At 36.9% G+C, this 20,879-nt stretch overlaps 1 protein-coding gene across 7 annotated transcripts in view; it reads left to right on the forward strand.

Moving 5' to 3' along the window:
- Positions 1-20,879, forward strand: part of LOC118186077 (dopamine D2-like receptor) — a 766,047-nt gene that overhangs the window by 688,408 nt on the left and 56,760 nt on the right. For all 7 annotated transcript variants that reach the window (XM_085812739.1, XM_085812755.1, XM_085812749.1 and 4 more), the window contains one exon: positions 3,148-3,257. In XM_085812739.1, coding sequence (XP_085668865.1) covers positions 3,148-3,257 — 110 coding nt within the window. The remainder of the gene's footprint in view (positions 1-3,147; positions 3,258-20,879) is intronic.

Here is a 20,879-nt window from a genome sequence, read left to right on the forward strand (position 1 = left end):
AGTACTTATATTTTGATTTTTGAAACATATGTGGTCAGTCACTTCCTTTTTTCGAGTCGCATTACTTTACGTTACGTTACGTTAATAACCAAATCTGAGCTTCATGTCGTTCTTCTTTGCGCTAATAACTCACGAGACTAGCAAATTATCATTTCAGGTGGTTACTGTTAGCACCGTGCCACGAGAAATCTTAATTTTAGTTTCAAATTATAGCGATCTATTGATTTCCAGTATAACAAACTTATAATTTTAAAAATACTCGTATTTCTTAATATTATTGTCAACATTTAAACCGTTAATAAAATTAATAAACGAGGATTATAAATTCTAACGTTACATACTTTACAGTCGCCTAGACGGTAATTAAACGGGCGCAGCCCCCGGTCCCCCCTGATCGACGAAGTCGATCTTATGACATTAGGAGGACTAGCTCAGCTAACCAACAACAGAACAGCCAACGAGCCGGCCGTGTTCATATCCTATCTTACTTACTGAAGTCATTAATCTTTTATTCTAGAATTTTATTTATAAAATCTGATGTCTGGAAACCAAGCCCAAGCTCCGGGTAACTAAAAAGGGTATTATAACGAAAACAAAACAAACTAAAATTTACAAGAATAAAGTTGCAAGCCTAACCGCTAACACCAAACATGCATACATTAACTAAACTGAGGAAATTAATAATATTTCACAAAGTTAGAAAAATAGCAAAAGAAAAGGAAACAACACAGAACCTTTCATACCACAAAAAGAACAACACAAACAAGGCGGCAACACAAGGATCCAAAACTCTTCAGTGAAAATAAATTAAAGCTATTAAGAATTTTCTAAACTCAAGGCCTAAGCCAAAATTGTGTCGCTAAACACAGAAACACCAACAAGAGAAATTAAAACCATACAAAACCCTCAAACACCAACTGCATTCTAAAATTCAATGTAAGTCATTAAACAGGGTAAACTGGGAATCCCAAAAATAGGGAACTATGCTGCTACCGATTTTGTACAATTCCATTTAGAAGGATCATTGTCGACTTAACCACTGAGACACTAGTTCCCAGTGGCCTTAACTATAATCATCAAATAATATATCTTAATATTTTTTAAGTTTTACAATATTTTATAATTATTTGTACAATTGGGTAGTGGTAAGTTCTTTTAAAGCAGTTACATTATCGCATCTCAATGAACTAGTCAGAGTGACTTTACAATATTCTCTTTTTTGGGATTGCGAAAACAGATTAATTTTTACATTATATTATTTCCACGGTGTAAAGGTTAAAATAAAATGACAAGACACAGACATATAAATAAAATACAAAACACCACAAGACAATTCAAGACAGTGAAATTGGGTCCCAAGGTTAGTATAATTTTAAAATAAATAAACTTTTAATTTGTACAAGTTAAAATACAAAATTTTCATTCATAAATGTCAATCTTTTAAAAGCATTAAAAACGTTTAAACATTAAAAACATCACTATGCATTTAAAAACCAATAAAATTTATACAATACATAAAAATCTCCATACAATCCAATATATTCACGTTACAGTATATACAATAACATTAATTAACACAAGATTCCAATTTTTCTTTGTTTGTGTTTATAATTTGCATAACATCCCTAGCAAAATCTATCAAATCATCATAAACAAAGTCTTCATTTCTTATACTATAGATCTTATATTTCTCCCTCATACTCTTGGTAAGAATACAGTTCTTCACGAAATGTTTTACATCACCAGATTGTTTACAAAATAAGCATAATTCATTATCCTGGAGATGGAAACGATGTAAGTAAGCCGGTAATCTCCCGTGCCCCGTAATCAGTTGGTTTACATCCATATTGTTACATATTTTCATATCTTTTTTGATTTTTATTCTTTTAAGCAGGTATTGATTTTTAGAGGAATTTTCCCAGCTTACTTTCCATTTATTGAGATAGTAATTTTTCATTTTTGTTATAAGAACTTTTCGAGAAGGAAGGACAATTGAATAAGAGATTCCATTTGATTCCAATTGAATAAGAGATTCCAATTGAATAAGAGATTCCAATTGAATAAGAGAGTCGCCCAGACGGTATAGTGGTTAGGGTTACTTACTGTGGTACTGAAGGGCCCGAATTCGAATCCCGGAGAAGACATGGATACTAATTCAGAAGTCAAACTACAAAATTTTCACAGAACTAGTTTCGATGGTTTTACCGAACCACCATCCTCAGCTGCAAAACCGCAAATGAACAAGATAGGAAATAATGATTAGATAAGATAAGAAAGCCTGGACAAGAATAAGCAAGTGGCGCCATCTGTTGGTGAAACCAGAACTAAAACATAATTTCTTTAAAGGCCGAAGGCAAATTTGGATGTTTGTAAATGTATAGTGGCGGTGCGGCATGGCGGCACTTTAAATATGCGGGGTGAGCCGAAAGTCCTCTCCTGTGTATTGGTGAAAGGGAAAAGGGTTGGGAGGTTCCCGGATCGCCCCGGGGTGCTCTTCCTCAAAATTGGGGGTAGAAAATAGAAGTCCAACTTTTCTTTGAAGTAGGCTGTGGCAACCATTGTTCCATGTAATATGGACAAGACAATAACAACAACATGCCTTATAAGTTTATATTTTATGACCAATAAAAGAAGATTTGAGGACTAGTTTCATTGCTTCCGTAAATAAAATTCTGATTCATTCAATTTTCCTGTGTCTTAATCTGCGTCGCTTTAAAAATAAAAATATAATCCTGATAAAATTTTGAGTTCTCTTTTGCGTACCAGAATCACTATTATAACTTAAAACATTATATAATTCTAATAACTTACAAAATGTACTGATAATTATAAATTAACTAAGCATTCGAGCATAAACTTCAAGAACCAAAAATCGAAAAGCTATTATCAACTTTCAACTAGTTAATTATTTTTGGAGCATTATCTCCTCATGGTTCTTAAAACAGCTCATCATCTCCTTATTCATATTTCTTCTTGATGAAAAAAAGCCTCAACATTAATCCCCTCTCAAATCTTTTTACATCTCTGTCTTCTTAATAGCTTATCAAACGCAGATGTTTTCAAAACGAGAAATTCGTTTTATAACTGCAATTAATTTCTGGCCATGTGATGGGGCTCTCATTTTTATCCGATCTTCTTTTTCCGCAGGTAAACGTCGACTGGGAGTTGAGCGAGACTCTGTGCGACTTCTACATCGCCCTGGATGTCACCTGCAGTACTGCTTCTATTTTCAATCTTGTCGCCATCAGCATTGACAGGTAAGAGTGAAAAAGTAGTGAGAGGAAATAAATGGAAGATTCCAGACACCGAATGTTCCAATTTCTCAGAACTCTTTTCCTTTTTATACTTTATGGTCATAGTTTCCCCTTCCCTGTGAAAACTAAGTAATATCTCTTTTTTTTTTTTTTCTTTTTCTCAAAAGAAAATTAGCAATATTTTACACGGTTTTTACATGGTATTTGTCTTGTAAAGGCTGTTAATTTGACAGTTTAATCGAGAGATTCATTTAAAATTGTGATTATGACGACCTTTTTGGATTTTGTTTTGTCGAAAATGAATTCGAAAAAAATTCACTTGTTCCCAAAATTTTTGTAATGTCTTCAGTACTTTTTAGCGTGATTTCATTTGTTTCCTTAACTTTAATTTATTTGTACTTCGTACCATTTGTATTCTTTTTACTTATTTGTACTCTAGTATTAGTAAGTAATAAAATGGTATTAGTAACAGTATTAGTAAGTAATCAAATGGTATTAGTAACAGTATTAGTAAGGTAATGAAATGGTATTAGTAACAGTATTAGTAAGGTAATGAAATGGTATTAGTAACAGTATTAGTAAGTAATCAAATGGTATTAGTAACAGTATTAGTAATCAAATGGTATTAGTAACAGTATTAGTAATCAAATGGTATTAGTAACAGTATTAGTAAGTAATCAAATGGTATTAGTAACAGTATTAGTAAGTAATCAAATGGTATTAGTAACAGTATTAGTAAGTAATCAAATGGTATTAGTAACAGTATTAGTAAGTAATCAAATGGTATTAGTAACAGTATTAATAATCAAATGGTATTAGTAACAGTATTAGTAAGTAATCAAATGGTATTAGTAACAGTATTAGTAAGTAAGGAAATGGTATTAGTAACAGTATTAGTAAGTAATCAAATGGTATTAGTAACAGTATTATCAGGTTCAATGTTTCTTCTAACCTTCTTCGGAAACATACAATGACCTGACTAGAACAGAGAGCTTACTAAAGCTATGTTCACTAATTGTAGTAAGTAGACAGGATACAGACGAAGGGTATACAAAACCCTTTATTTTTCTTTATATACAATAACTTCCGTACTTCGGAATACAATGACCCTCCACTCGGGGTCTAACTTAAAAGATATCAAAATAAAACTAAACTCTAATTTAACTTTAGAATAAGATTGGCCTTATAATAACAGAAAGCGTATGTAGCACAGAGACTGTGAACACTACAATACGTTTAATTTATCAAGAGGATTAAAACCTCTGGCCTGGAAGGCAAAGTAGCAACTGCGTAACTTCTAAGGTAAGCGGCCTGCTTCGAACTCACGGCTTCCTCTCTTCTGCTTGGCAAAAAGGCCACACTTAAATACTTGGCGTTCGCCAGACAACTTTGCATAAACTCCTTCACGCTTATAATTCTGGCCGGAAGTAGAAAATAAGAAGTGATAGTAAAGATTTAAAATAAAATAAACGTTAGTAAAACTTAAGATCCTTACATACTTCCCGCCAGAGTTAATTAGTTTGAAACTGAGGTCTAAAACGACCTTGTTGAAAACTTTTAGCTCTAGAAACTAACGCGAGGCCAACCTTTTACAAACACAACTTCGCTAGAAACTAGAAAATTTTAAAAGAAAGAAATTTGTTACAATAGCAGCTCCCGGAATATACAACAATCTTTTTTCTTTTTCATCTGTACTGCATCTAAACAGGAGCTTTATTCAATTCTGGTTCCTTCCAGAGATCTGGAAGGAAAACTAGTTTAATGAACTGTTACAGAATGACATTGCAAATAACATATAGAATATACTTTTCTTAACATTCTTATTTCATTCATGACTATTTTAATTATCTCTCCCCGTGCTCTCTGACATGTGTTGTAAAAACACAAAACACGAATGTGTTTCTGTCTATGTGTTCAACACTTCCTCCTACAATCAAAACACTAACGTGTTAAAATTCAACATACGAGACCTCTTAACACACCCTAATTTCAACTCTAGACCCTGGGGTACTATTCTGAAAGTGGCTAACTCTAAAGTGTAGCGTCAGAGAGCCTAACTACATCATTCAACCTTTAACACATATTCACCATGATTTAATCTTTACAGTCACACGATTACAAATTTTTGAACATTACTTTCACTTTTACCATATCACGTCATTTCTAAACATTCAAAATAACAGTTCACATGTATACAAGAACATATCAAGATGCCGTTAATTTTACACATTTGAAAACATACATTAGTAGTACATTGTTAACTTCTATTCTTTTCAAAGCAAGTGCCAATTCTTTCTACATTGAAATAATACTACATTTCAAAAAGTCTTTCAGACTAAAACTTCTTTCTTGTTAGAATGTTTTAAATAAAATTTATACAATAACTTTTTACAATATTTAAGTCTTTATACAACGCTATTATACATCAACTTTAGTTTTACGCGCGAGTAATTGAAAAACATAATAAGAAAATCGGTCACAACTCATTTCTCGCCCTTTTGGCGATAAAGGTAGACCTCGCATGAGGTAAAACTTCTTGAAATCTGCCACTTGCAGTAAGAATGAAAGATTAACTTAAGTTTGTAAAGTAACATAAAATTTTACTTATCTTTGTAATATTCAGACATCCTTTTCTGGGCCCAGTCTTTAAAGGTGCTGCAGACCGTAGCTTGGTTGATCCTCCTTCTTGTACGGGCTCGCCCTTCAGTGCTTTCCTCTGGAAGCTTCCGTTTTTCACCACTACGGCCACCCTTGAACATCTTCCTTCTGTCCTCTGCTTGTGGTCTTGGCCGTTTGAAGGCAGCTGGTCTTGGTGGAACCGGGAAACTTCTGTCGTGATCCTGCTTGGACCTCGTTGTTGGCCGTTCAAATTTTTCTTGTACTTTTTCCTCCGCCGCTGATGGCCCTTCCGCAGTTCGGCGACTTTTGCTGCGGAGAGTTCTGTCGGATGAGTCAATCTTCCGTTTCACAGCCGGGTTATAGTTGCCGTCCTTTCTCCCGGTCTTTTCCACATACGTCGTCCTTCTCCCTTCTTCATTCTGGGGGTGTTCGTGAACTCTGTTTTTTGGACGGTGGAACGGCTTCTTTTTCTTTGTACCTTCAATTTTTCCGCGGGGCAATTTTCTTTTCACTTGCTTCTGTCTCTCATTGGCTTGCCCTTGTACTTGTCGTTTTCCCACCTCTGGAACTTGTACCTGCGGTGTCTGCCGTACCGGATCCTGCAAAAGATCTGAAAAGATTTGCATTTTATTACGGTCATAGAATGGTTTTATCTGGTCAATGTTTGCGGAACAGGTGTCACCATTTCTTGCCTTTAACACTACAACAGCGTGAGTTATTTTTTCTATAACATATGGTCCTTCAAAGCGTGGAAAAAATTTGGCAGTTTTATCTTCTGGTGCTGAAGAAAGTGAATGCTTAATTTTTAGTACTTCATCCCCTACTTTATAAGTTACTCCCCGTCGTTTCAAGTCATAATACAATTTTTGTTTTCTTTGTGCTACTTCCGTATTCTTTTTTGCTTCTTTTATTAGTTTTTCTATATCACCCATTTTAAATTCTGGGGCTCTTTGTTGCACATAAAATAGTTTATCTAACGGTGTTATAACCTTTCTGCCTAGAAATAACTCAGCAGGAGTTTTGCCCGTTGTATCATGTTTTGCGGTCCTAAGGGCGAAAGCAAATTCATTGACATAGTTATCCCAGCTTTTATGAAAATTTTTAACATAACTACGGATAATTTTCACTATATTTCTGTTGACCCGTTCCGCTATATTTGATTGCGGCCGATACGGGACCATTTTTAAATGACGTATGCCCAGTTTTTGGCACATGTCTTCAAATATATTACTTACAAATTGAGGACCATTATCCGATATAACTTTTAGGGGCGCCCCGTATTTTAAAATATATTTATTTAAAATACAATCGGTAACTAATTTCGCGGAGGCTCGTTTTAAGGGAACAATTTCGGTCCATTTACTAAAATGATCAACTATAACAAGGAGATAGCGACTTTTGTTTAACTGACTTTTTGGGAAAGGGCCCAATAAATCGATGCCGATTATTTCATTTGGAAATTCGGATTTAATACTATTTAGAAACCCGGCCGGGCGGAAATTAATATAATTAACGGCTTGACATGTTGGGCAGGACTGGACATACGCCCTTGTTAACTTTTGCAGTTCAGGAAAGTAGACTGCCTCGCGTACGCGTTGAGTAGTTTTTCGAATACCAGCATGAGAAGCTAAAGGGCTGTCATGGAGCTCTTGCAGGATATTTAATCTAAGACTAGCTGGGATAACAGGTCGAAATTCGTTGTTGGAATTCGTAGTTTTTGTATAAAATAATAGACCATCTATTAGTTCGTAATGGGCCGCCCTATTTCTTATCGCCACAATATCTTGGTGGCTAAAATTTTCAGGATCCTTCAAATACTCATAAATACTTCCAAACTCAGGATCCTTACCCAGTTCGGTTATTACAGTTTCTCGGGAATTTATTGTACACGCTGTCAGCATTGCAACTTTTACGGTATTACCCTGTTCGTCTAATTTAATTCGTGACAGGGCATCTGCTACGATATTTTCCTTTCCGGGGGTATGCTTGATTACCAGATTATATTCTTGCAGCTTGAGTGCCCATCTTATTAACCTTGGGGATAAATTTTTTCCAGAGTACAATCTAGTTACCGCCGCATGATCAGAATATACTGTTATCGGCGCCTTTCCAAAATAGACTCGGAACTTTTGCACTGCTAACAGAACTGCAAGTGCCTCTCTCTCGGTCGCGGAATAGCTTCTTTGTGTTTGATTTAAAGTTCGGCTAAAAAATGCTACTGGCTGCTGATTTTGCGAAAGTACCGCTCCTACCGCATAATCCGAAGCATCCGCTGAAATTTCTAAATTTTCATCCTTTTCAGGAAATTTTAACACAGCGGCTTGCGTTAATGCTTGTTTTAATTTTTCGAAAGCACTATTGGCTTCGGCCGTCCACGAGAATCTTGCCTTTTTCCTTTTTAATTTTAACAACGGCTCAGCGATAGCCGCAAAATCTTTTATAAAGGACCTATAATATGAACAAAGTCCTAGAAAAGAAGAGAGCTTCTTTGCCGTGTTTGGAGTCGGATACTTTTGTACAGCGATTATTTTTGATTCATCTGTCTCGATCCCTTTTTGCGATATTTTGTAACCTAAATATTTTAATTCAGGGGCTGCAAATTTGCATTTTTCGACATTAACTTTTAGACCGGCCTCATTTAATAAAGAAAACACCTGTCTTAAATCCTGTACATGTTGGTCTAGATTATCACTAGTAATAATGATATCGTCTAAATAGATAAATGTGGACTTTCCGAGAACAGGTCTTAACACAATGTCCATGCATCGCTGAAATGTTGCTGGGGCGCCCGAAAGGCCAAACGGCATTCGCAAAAATGCATAAGTGCCAGACTTGGTTATAAAAGCAGTCTTAGGCACGTCCTCAGGCCTGATCCCTATTTGAAAATAACCATTCGTTAAGTCTAAAGTTGTCATAAATTTGGTTGATTTTATGTTCCTTAAAATTTCTTCTATAATCGGTAACGGATATACCGGGTATTTCGTTATGGAATTTAATTTACGGTAATCAATAGCGAATCTCCACCTTTTTGGATGCTCCAAAGGATAATCATTATTTTTTTTACATAAAACCACCGGACTAGCATAACTACTTGAGATAGGCGTTACGATCTTTTTACGTAGCATATCGGTAATATGCCATTCTATAATTTTTTCCTTATTCTTATCATACCGGTATGGTTTTTGACGAACCGGCAATGCATCTCCGGTGTCAATACTATGGTTAGTAACCTGGGTAAATCCTGGAATATCACTAAATAAGGAAGCAAATTCACTTACCACTTGTCGGATTCTATCTTGCTCGTCATTAGGCAGGTGGTCGAGATTTAACCTTGGCGGTTCAACCTTTTCTACACGCACTGGTTTCATCGTCAGCTTAAGAGACGCTTCATTAAAATCCAGTGTAGCTTGTGCGTCTGAAAGAAAGTCTATTCCTAGTATTAAGTGTGCTTGCAAATTCTTTACTATAAAAAACATCACCTTTACTTGTTCGTCCTTGATACGGATGTACAAAGGTACTTTACCTACGCACTTACATTGTTCTCCTTGCGCCGCTAATACTGTTGTATTATCCGCATTATATATGCGGTATTTGCGAAAATACTTTCTAAAAAAGACTTCTGCCACACAGGAACACTGCGCGCCGGTATCCAGGAGTGCGGTGGCCGGGATATTATTTACCAAGACTTCAATCTTCGGAAGAGTTAAATTTTTCACCATTACTGTATTTAACTTGTAGGGTTTTCGTGGCCTTCGGATTTCCGCACCCTCTCGTCAGCAGAAATCCGTTTTAGTTTAAATTATTTTTTCTTTCGGTGCTTTCCTTCTTTCTCCACTGGCCTTGAGACTTTTTTCCTGGGTTGCTATTGAACTGTCGACGTTCGCCGGCTGTTTTTGAATGCTCGGGTTTCCTTGCCCACTGATTCGCTTTTTCTCCGTAGCCATGTGCTTGAGTTTGCTGTAGTCTTGGCGTACCAAATTGGTTTCGCTGTTGATATTGGCGTCTTCTTTCGACGTCCGCCGTTCTTCTACTTTCAAACTGGATTGCTAGCTCAAATAACTTTTCCAGTGTAGTCGGATTTCGTAATTCAATAAAGTCTTGCACTTGGGGTAGTAACCTCGGCAAAATCACTTGAATTATTTCAGGATCCGGACGGTTTCCATACAAGAGCTTGAAAACGTGAATTTTTCTTAAAATAAAGCTCGAGATGTTTTCCATTCTTTGTTGATATATACTGAAAAGTTCTGTTTCTAATTTCGCACGATCCCTTACAACAGGGAAGGCTTTAAGTAGGGCAGTCTTGAAATTTTCGTAAGTATAGGTGGGACTTCCTGCTTGACCCAAGACACTTCTGCCTATACATTTGAACCAGTTAAGCGCTTGGCCCCTCAAAGCGCTGGTAGCTAAGGTAACTTTTTGAAACTCGTGCACGGGGTAGAGCATGAAGTGGTCATCCAATTTTTCCAAAAAACTGGTTACCTGTGAGTTTCCATTAAACGTTGCTTCTGGTTTCATCGAAGCGCGCATGGTCTGGACAATATACCCAAATCCTTCCAGGGCGGCAGCTGGCATTTCTGGATTCTGAGCTGTTTCTGCAGGCAGCACAGGTTCTTCTTGAAACTCGGCCATGGTTATTCTTCGTCGGGCGCCACTATCAGGTTCAATGTTTCTTCTAACCTTCTTCGGAAACATACAATGACCTGACTAGAACAGAGAGCTTACTAAAGCTATGTTCACTAATTGTAGTAAGTAGACAGGATACAGACGAAGGGTATACAAAACCCTTTATTTTTTTTCTTTATATACAATGACTTCCGTACTTCGGAATACAATGACCCTCCACTCGGGGTCTAACTTAAAAGATGTCAAAATAAAACTAAACTCTAATTTAACTTTAGAATAAGATTGGCCTTATAATAACAGAAAGCGTATGTAGCACAGAGACTGTGAACACTACAATACGTTTAATTTATCAAGAGGATTAAAACCTCTGGCCTGGAAGGCAAAGTAGCAACTGCGTAACTTCTAAGGTAAGCGGCCTGCTTCGAACTCACGGCTTCCTCTCTTCTGCTTGGCAAAAAGGCCACACTTAAATACTTGGCGTTCGCCAGACAACTTTGCATAAACTCCTTCACGCTTATAATTCTGGCCGGAAGTAGAAAATAAGAAGTGATAGTAAAGATTTAAAATAAAATAAACGTTAGTAAAACTTAAGATCCTTACAGTATTAGTAAGTAATCAAATGGTATTAGTAACAGTATTAGTAAGTAATCAAATGGTATTAGTAACAGTATTAGTAAGGTAATCAAATGGTATTAGTAACAGTATTAGTAAGTAATCAAATGGTATTAGTAACAGTATTAGTAAGTAATCAATTGGTATTAGTAACAGTATTAGTAAGTAATCAAATGGTATTAGTAACACTATTAGTAAGTAATCAAATGGTATTAGTAACAGTATTAGTAAGTAATCAAATGGTATTAGTAGCAGTATTAGTAAGTAATCAAATGGTATTAGTAACAGTATTAGTAAGTAATCAAATGGTATTAGTAGCAGTATTAGTAATTAATCAAATGGTATTAGTAACAGTATTAGTAATCAAATGGTATTAGTAACAGTATTAGTAAGTAATCAAATGGTATTAGTAACAGTATTAGTAAGGTAATCAAATGGTATTAGTAACAGTATTAGTAAGTAATCAAATGGTATTAGTAACAGTATTAGTAAGTAATCAATTGGTATTAGTAACAGTATTAGTAAGTAATCAAATGGTATTAGTAACACTATTAGTAAGTAATCAAATGGTATTAGTAACAGTATTAGTAAGTAAACAAATGGTAACCTTTTTTGAATTTTTCACTTATAAGAGCATTTTCTAATGTTTCTACAGTGATAAACTGAACAGAAATTAAAAGAAGGCAAAAGTCTCTAATTAAATTAGCGTATAAAAAAATGGCATTCGTGTATTTACTTATATTTATTTAACGCATGCAAATAAAAATTAACAGATTCACTCAAAATTTTTCACGTGGTTGCTCCATGCACTTATTTGAGGTATCAAGCTTCTCGAGGTTTAGTTTAATTTCCGAGGAAACCACGAAGCACAGGGTGTTTCATATTGAATGGGACAAAAGGAAAGCATACCTGTGAATACCGTAATTGCTTTATTTTGAATAAATGAAATTTTCCGTGATTATAGTTAACCAAGTTTCTACAGATGTTTTATGTGTGTTCGTTCCTCTGGGAACACGGCAAATATCTATGCGGTATTCCAATTCATGAAACACTCGTGACCAGTTCATGAAACACCTTCGTTAATGATTCGAGCACTTACGTTATCTGCTGCTGCAGTTGCTGTAAGTCCTGCATAAACGGAGACACGAACACTTCGTCTTTAACTAAACCCCAAAGGACAAAATCACCAGGGTTAGATCTGGGGATCTCTGTGGGGCCAACAAAGCTATGGCATATCGTTTGACCCAGCTCCCAGCCAATCGAGCCATGGGGTAGATTATCGTTCAGGTACTGGCGTACGTTTTTATGCCATTGTGGTGGAGCACCCTCTTGTTACAGATGCTGTAATTACTTTATTTTGGTAAATGAAATTTACAGTGAAACTATAGTTATCCAAATTCCTACGGATGTTCTACGTGTGCCCTTCCGGTGACACGGCAAATATCTATCTTGGTAAATGTACCCGTTAATCGAGTTTCAACGAAGAAAACAGACCAAAAACACAACTTTTGGAAATAGCGCAGAAAACGTTGATCTTTGCAGAATCGCGCTCATATTCCATTACACTATATGGACTTTCCGTGCCTCAAAATAGTAAATTACGGCGAATAGGTTTGCCAGAAACGTTAAAGTAGCTTCATCCGTAAACACAGGTCTGTTCGCAAAACTATCTTCCTCCAGCCAATTTTACAAATTCTCAGAGAGATTTACGCAAATGTATGTCGGAACATTTTAACCCCTGCACCATCTGAAAAGTGTATGGTCAGAACTGTAGGCATTTTCCGTAACACACGTCACACTGTTACATGAGGCACATTGAGTTCAGAGTTCGCATGGCCGGTTGATTTGGTGGGACTTCGTAAAAAGGTTTCACTGAGTTTTTCAACCACTTTGGTTTTGGCTGCTGTTCGTCCTCGGCTGGTTTTCGTATACAAGCAGTCCGTGTACTGAAACTACTTCACCCACCGTTCGATGTTGTGACGATGCGGTGGTTCTTCACCAAATTTCGTGGGAAAATGCCTTTGAACAATGATAAGCGATGATGTTTTGGTGTGTTCCAAAACACAGTACGCTTTCTCCTGCATAGATGGAGCCATTTTGATTAACAGTGCCGCTTGCGGCGATTTCGTAACGGGAAGATTTCCCGCTCTTGCCAGATAAAACTTGTATAAATCCAGATTCATAATTAATTTGGTTCTGCTTAATACATCAGTTAACTGTGATTGACGAGTATACTCGTCGGGGAGAAGCGGCACGATTTTGTGTATTGACGAGTATACTCGTCACGCGTATAATGAAATGGAAAGATAAAAGGGAGGTTTATTTAGTAAGTACTGTCCATAATGACAACGCAATAGAAACAGAGAAAAGAAAAATAATAAAATAATAACAAAGAAACCGGAGCTTGTGATTGATTATAATAAAAAAATGGGTAGAGTGGATACAAGCGATGGAATGATCATAGCGTACTCCACAGCAAGAATACGACTCAAAAAGTACTACAAAAAAAATATTTCTTTATTTCTTAGACATTATGTGTCTGAATGCATTCATATTGTATTAAAAAAATAATGGAACATGATCGCGTATCAACTTTTTGCTCAGATTTATTGATTTATTTTTGCGACGTATCCTATTGAAAGAAATAAATCGACACAAACCCGGCCATTTAGACCTAATATAAGCTAATTAGGCCGGAATCGTGTTCCAGATTATGTACTCGGAACATCGAAAAAAAAAACAACCATTCGCATTGCTATAAACGTAAGATCAGGAAGGAATCGCGTTACTGGTGTTCGATTTGCAAAGTCCCATTGTGTATAGTACCCTGTTTCGCTGAATATCACTCCACAGCAGGAATTTAAATTCTTACTTTTATATGTATAATATTTCATTTAATTGATTGCATTTTTAGTTTAGTATGTATGTAATAGATGGTTATGTTAAACAAATAAGTCAATATTAGTAATAAAATTTTCAATTTTATAAAATAAACCCATCTTTTTCATCCAATATCTTAACCAGGGCAATTTACTCTGTGATTGACGAATATACTCGTCATGGCTCGATTCTGGAGACACAAAGCGGTGCGCGCTCTTAAACGAGGGCGCCACAATTAACTGGTTAACAGAATTTGTACTATGCTGTTCTTTTGGTCCCATTCAGTGTGAAACACCGAGTAGATTACAAAATACAGTTTTCGTTTCTGTTTCTGTTTCCTATTAGTTTCAGCAAGTGGTTCCTACAGCCCGAGTGTTCTTAATAACTGGAGCAACAGCGAGAATTTAAAAATCATGTTTCAAACTAAGTGATGTGAGCTGAAAAGAATTGTGTATTTTCCCTAATTATAATGCATTGACAATACCGTATACTGCACTTCTCTTGGTACTACGGCGAAGCTGAAACGGCAATGCTTTCAGAAGCTACAAAACAAGCTGCTTTTGTGAATTATTCTAAATTCTGTCTGGTTCATTAGAATTTTATCATTCATGCTAACCTAATGGTCGAACTATAATCATAATCTCCTACTTGGTGCAATCTCCAAATTCTGTATGAATTGCGGCAGCCATAATTTGGGCTTAAGGGAATTACGTACATAAATTGCATAAAGAATTTAAGTGACTGCGACGAATAATCGAGCAGTCCTTGAGACTTTTAATTTCCAATTTTCTTCAAAAAATAGCATTTTGCTTCTTCATCAGCACTATATTTATGGATGTGATAATAAATCTATACCGAAGAATTTTTTCTGTCGTAAAATGTTGGACCCCTCCCATTGTCCACGGAACTGCGTTAATTCTTTTTTCATTACAAATAACACCAAATTAGGATTTAATTAACCTTAATTTTGGCGTTACATCTTAATTTAAAGTTAAGATTAATAAACATTAGCTAAGTGCTTTTGAGTCTTAACGTTATTAAACTTGTGGAGATTTAGTTAGCTTGACTAACAGTTAATTTTTAATTACAGCAACTTTCAGTCTCGTTTTCATCCACGCTTTCCTGACAAAATGTTAACTATCTAGCACTATTTTTTGCCTTGATTTGAACAAAATTAAGGTAGAAACAAGTGCTATTTAAGCGAAAATTTTGGACGGTAATTTTAGAGCGTGTTATGCCTGCTTGAAGGCCACTTTCTTATTTTGAATTACTACCGGTTTGATTCTGTGGCGTTGAATGCTTCTAGCCGCTAAGCTTGTTTCTGCCGGCTTCTACGAGTCAGAGCCTTCCTACGCGTTAATTTATCCTCTGAGCTGTTAGGCTAGATTTAATTATATTTTATTTGAAGTTCCATGTTAGCTGTTTTAGTTACTCCAGGAGTGTAGGCTTAAGAGGAGCCATATGTGCAATTATATTTGATTGAATAAAGGGGTCTTTACATCTTACACCATTCTCCTGACGTTTCTGTTGTACTATTATCAGGGCTGGTGTTCCTCTTTACTTGCTTTGGAAACATTAACTGTCCCGATTCGGAACAGGGAGCTTACTGAAGCTATGTTCAATAAATTGTGAAGTAGACAATACACACAGGAAGGGTATACGAAACCCTTCATTTTTCTCTCTTTACAATGATTTCCGGAACTTCGGAATACAGAGACCAACCACTTGTGGTCTGAACGTAAGAATATAAAAATATTAACTAAAACTCTAACTAAACTAACTTTGGATTAATAAACAAGTGCCTAACTCCAAGATTGGCCGTGAATTAACAAAAAGCCATATGTAGTACAGAGAGCTGCTAAAACTACGATACGTTTAAAATTATCACGAGGATTAAACCTCTGGCCTTGAAGGCAACCAGCAACCGAGTAAAACTACTATGGCAAGCGGCCTGCTTCTAATAACTCCTTCCTCTCTCTTGCTTGGCAAAAAGCCACAACTTAAGTACTTGGCGTTAGCAAGACAAATTTGCATAACTAAGTTAAAAGCTTTTAATTCTGGCCGGAAGTAGAAAATAAGAAGTGATAGTAAAGATTTAAAATAAAATAAACGTTAGTAAAACTTAGGATCCTTACACTATGACCTGGGGATAATTCCTCATGCAGTCTTCTAGAGCACGTTAGTTCATGCTAGAGTCTCGTTCTCTTAGAACGTGGCCGAGAACGAGACTCTATAAACTTAATTAGGAATTATCAAAATGCATTATTCTTTGCTGTTTCTATAAATTATTTGTGAAAGAAAAATACATTTTTAGGTAAACATCTCTTATAAAATAATAACATGCTATAGTCACACATATACTCTGTGTAAAGCAATGGCGTAGGCATGCGTAGCGTTTTTGCATTTTGCATTTGTTTTGCTCTAAGCATATTTCTTCATAATTTGCTCAATAAAGTGCAGGATGATTGTGTATTCAAAACTTAACGCGGGTTGACTTCTGAAATACGTAAGGTATCTCATTACAATAAATGCTGAAGTTCTCAAAGGCTAGACGCAGACTGTAGTAGAAGGTAACCATTCCACATTCCTTGGAGATCTCAATTATCTTCAAAGGATTATTACCACCGAGGTCCACATCTCAGCGCTCTGAGTCATTTTCTTATGAGCCACCTTGAAGGGAAAAGAATTAGGCTAACAAATAAACAACATTTAGGAACTAAAAGGAAACATCACTGTTGAAACTGACACTTTCAGCCACAGTCAACTCGTTCAGAGACTTACTCACATGGAGCAGAGCTGCTAAACTGGTTAAGAAAACAAAAAGCGGCTTTTAAACATTTCTGTGATGTTGGATGAAACGTTGGATATGTCTCAAAGAAAGTACTGCCACGATTAAATTTTCCCATTTTGAATGTCATTTCCTTAACTCTTTCGCATCGAAGTCGCTCCAAACGCCCGAGCATTCAGACATCGGCTGGACGCCTCAAACGCCTGAATAATTTCCTACCCAGTGCTTTCCCCCATCACTTTACTGCATTGCTCATTGCTTTCAGGTGTTGTTAAATGACATGTCAATCATTCTTTTGAAGCGGCTAAAAATAGTTCTGTTATTTTAATGCACATTCTTCTTCCTTTGCTTACTGTCAATGTTTAGCTTTTGATGCCCGAAGTTGCAATACCGTCCCATGGGGGAACTTCACACAGGGTGAAAACGTCCAAGAAAGAAATTCTCGCTTTACTTAAGTAGGTTATTGTTAGCGCTGTAGTATTCAATTTGTCATGGGGGAAGGAAAAGCATTCCAGGAGAAATTCGTAGACACGGGCGTTTTCGATGTTTGGGGAAAAGAGATTTTGCCCTCTCTCGATACGAAAGAGTTAATAAACATATTTTATCATATTGCATTTCATATGATATACGACAAGGTGTGACACAAAAAAAAAAAATACTAAGTGTGCATAGCTTGAAAAAAGAGTTTAGTTGGCAATTGTTTTGGTGACGTCATGCCCCACACTTCCTCTATCCATTCAGCCAGTTTCCACTTAACCGATCACGCCAGTTGGGAGTACTGCGTCATTGAGTGAACACATGCAACTGCATTCTGCCAGGGAAAATGTCTAATGTAAAAACCGAATAGCGAATCAATATCAAGTTTCTTGTGAAACTTGAGAAATCAGCGACGGCGGAAGCATTTCAAATGTTAACCGAGGCTAATGGAGATGAAACTTTGTCTTGTGCACTTGTGTTTGAATAGTATAAGCGGTTTTCAGGAGTAGGGATAGTGTATAAGATGATGAAGGGCCCCAAAGAGGCGCCTGGCGCGTTCATCATGATTGAGTAGGTTCTCAGTGGTCAGACTGTTAATCAACACTGCTACATTGAAGTACTAAAAAGACTTCGTGAAACAGTTAGGGGAAAAAGGCCACAGTTGGAAAGTGATGGATGGCTGTTGCACCAGGATAATGCACCTGCTCCCACGCCAATATCTGTCAAGCAGTTTCTGACCAGCAAAATGATTACTGTGGTGGGGCATCCTCCTTATGCACCTGGTTTAGCTCCATGCGACTTTTTTTATTACCTAAAGTTAAAATCTTGCTTAAAAGGAAGCCATTTTACCTCAGCTGAAGAAGTTCAGGTAAAACCGGAGAATGTCCTGAAGAACCTTCCAATAACCTCGTTCCAGAACTGTTACCAGCAATGGCGGCACCGAGTGAAGAAGTGTTTGAATGCTGAAGGGAACTACTTTGAAAGTGGTAATGCCACGGAGACCTGATTCTATAAGTTGTAAGGATCTTAAGTTTTACTAACGTTTATTTTATTTTAAATCTTTACTATCACTTCTTATTTTCTACTTCCGGCCAGAATTATAAGCGTGAAGGAGTTTATGCAAAGTTGTCTGGCGAACGCCAAGTATTTAAGTGTGGCCTTTTTGCCAAGCAGAAGAGAGGAAGCCGTGAGTTCGAAGCAGGCCGCTTACCTTAGAAGTTACGCAGTTGCTACTTTGCCTTCCAGGCCAGAGGTTTTAATCCTCTTGATAAATTAAACGTATTGTAGTGTTCACAGTCTCTGTGCTACATACGCTTTCTGTTATTATAAGGCCAATCTTATTCTAAAGTTAAATTAGAGTTTAGTTTTATTTTGACATCTTTTAAGTTAGACCCCGAGTGGAGGGTCATTGTATTCCGAAGTACGGAAGTCATTGTATATAAAGAAAAAAAATAAAGGGTTTTGTATACCCTTCGTCTGTATCCTGTCTACTTACTACAATTAGTGAACATAGCTTTAGTAAGCTCTCTGTTCTAGTCAGGTCATTGTATGTTTCCGAAGAAGGTTAGAAGAAACATTGAACCTGATAGTGGCGCCCGACGAAGAATAACCATGGCCGAGTTTCAAGAAGAACCTGTGCTGCCTGCAGAAACAGCTCAGAATCCAGAAATGCCAGCTGCCGCCCTGGAAGGATTTGGGTATATTGTCCAGACCATGCGCGCTTCGATGAAACCAGAAGCAACGTTTAATGGAAACTCACAGGTAACCAGTTTTTTGGAAAAATTGGATGACCACTTCATGCTCTACCCCGTGCACGAGTTTCAAAAAGTTACCTTAGCTACCAGCGCTTTGAGGGGCCAAGCGCTTAACTGGTTCAAATGTATAGGCAGAAGTCTCTTGGGTCAAGCAGGAAGTCCCACCTATACTTACGAAAATTTCAAGACTGCCCTACTTAAAGCCTTCCCTGTTGTAAGGGATCGTGCGAAATTAGAAACAGAACTTTTCAGTATATATCAACAAAGAATGGAAAACATCTCGAGCTTTATTTTAAGAAAAATTCACGTTTTCAAGCTCTTGTATGGAAACCGTCCGGATCCTGAAATAATTCAAGTGATTTTGCCGAGGTTACTACCCCAAGTGCAAGACTTTATTGAATTACGAAATCCGACTACACTGGAAAAGTTATTTGAGCTAGCAATCCAGTTTGAAAGTAGAAGAACGGCGGACGTCGAAAGAAGACGCCAATATCAACAGCGAAACCAATTTGGTACGCCAAGACTACAGCAAACTCAAGCACATGGCTACGGAGAAAAAGCGAATCAGTGGGCAAGGAAACCCGAGCATTCAAAAACAGCCGGCGAACGTCGACAGTTCAATAGCAACCCAGGAAAAAAGTCTCAAGGCCAGTGGAGAAAGAAGGAAAGCACCGAAAGAAAAAATAATTTAAACTAAAACGGATTTCTGCTGACGAGAGGGTGCGGAAATCCGAAGGCCACGAAAACCCTACAAGTTAAATACAGTAATGGTGAAAAATTTAACTCTTCCGAAGATTGAAGTCTTGGTAAATAATATCCCGGCCACCGCACTCCTGGATACCGGCGCGCAGTGTTCCTGTGTGGCAGAAGTCTTTTTTAGAAAGTATTTTCGCAAATACCGCATATATAATGCGGATAATACAACAGTATTAGCGGCGCAAGGAGAACAATGTAAGTGCGTAGGTAAAGTACCTTTGTACATCCGTATCAAGGACGAACAAGTAAAGGTGATGTTTTTTATAGTAAAGAATTTGCAAGCACACTTAATACTAGGAATAGACTTTCTTTCAGACGCACAAGCTACACTGGATTTTAATGAAGCGTCTCTTAAGCTGACGATGAAACCAGTGCGTGTAGAAAAGGTTGAACCGCCAAGGTTAAATCTCGACCACCTGCCTAATGACGAGCAAGATAGAATCCGACAAGTGGTAAGTGAATTTGCTTCCTTATTTAGTGATATTCCAGGATTTACCCAGGTTACTAACCATAGTATTGACACCGGAGATGCATTGCCGGTTCGTCAAAAACCATACCGGTATGATAAGAATAAGGAAAAAATTATAGAATGGCATATTACCGATATGCTACGTAAAAAGATCGTAACGCCTATCTCAAGTAGTTATGCTAGTCCGGTGGTTTTATGTAAAAAAAATAATGATTATCCTTTGGAGCATCCAAAAAGGTGGAGATTCGCTATTGATTACCGTAAATTAAATTCCATAACGAAATACCCGGTATATCCGTTACCGATTATAGAAGAAATTTTAAGGAACATAAAATCAACCAAATTTATGACAACTTTAGACTTAACGAATGGTTATTTTCAAATAGGGATCAGGCCTGAGGACGTGCCTAAGACTGCTTTTATAACCAAGTCTGGCACTTATGCATTTTTGCGAATGCCGTTTGGCCTTTCGGGCGCCCCAGCAACATTTCAGCGATGCATGGACATTGTGTTAAGACCTGTTCTCGGAAAGTCCACATTTATCTATTTAGACGATATCATTATTACTAGTGATAATCTAGACCAACATGTACAGGATTTAAGACAGGTGTTTTCTTTATTAAATGAGGCCGGTCTAAAAGTTAATG

This window comes from Stegodyphus dumicola, chromosome 1, assembly GCF_044657685.1.
Source record: "Stegodyphus dumicola isolate Sdum_Otavi_A_Nest chromosome 1, ASM4465768v1".
Classification (NCBI taxonomy): Eukaryota; Metazoa; Arthropoda; class Arachnida; order Araneae; family Eresidae; genus Stegodyphus; species Stegodyphus dumicola.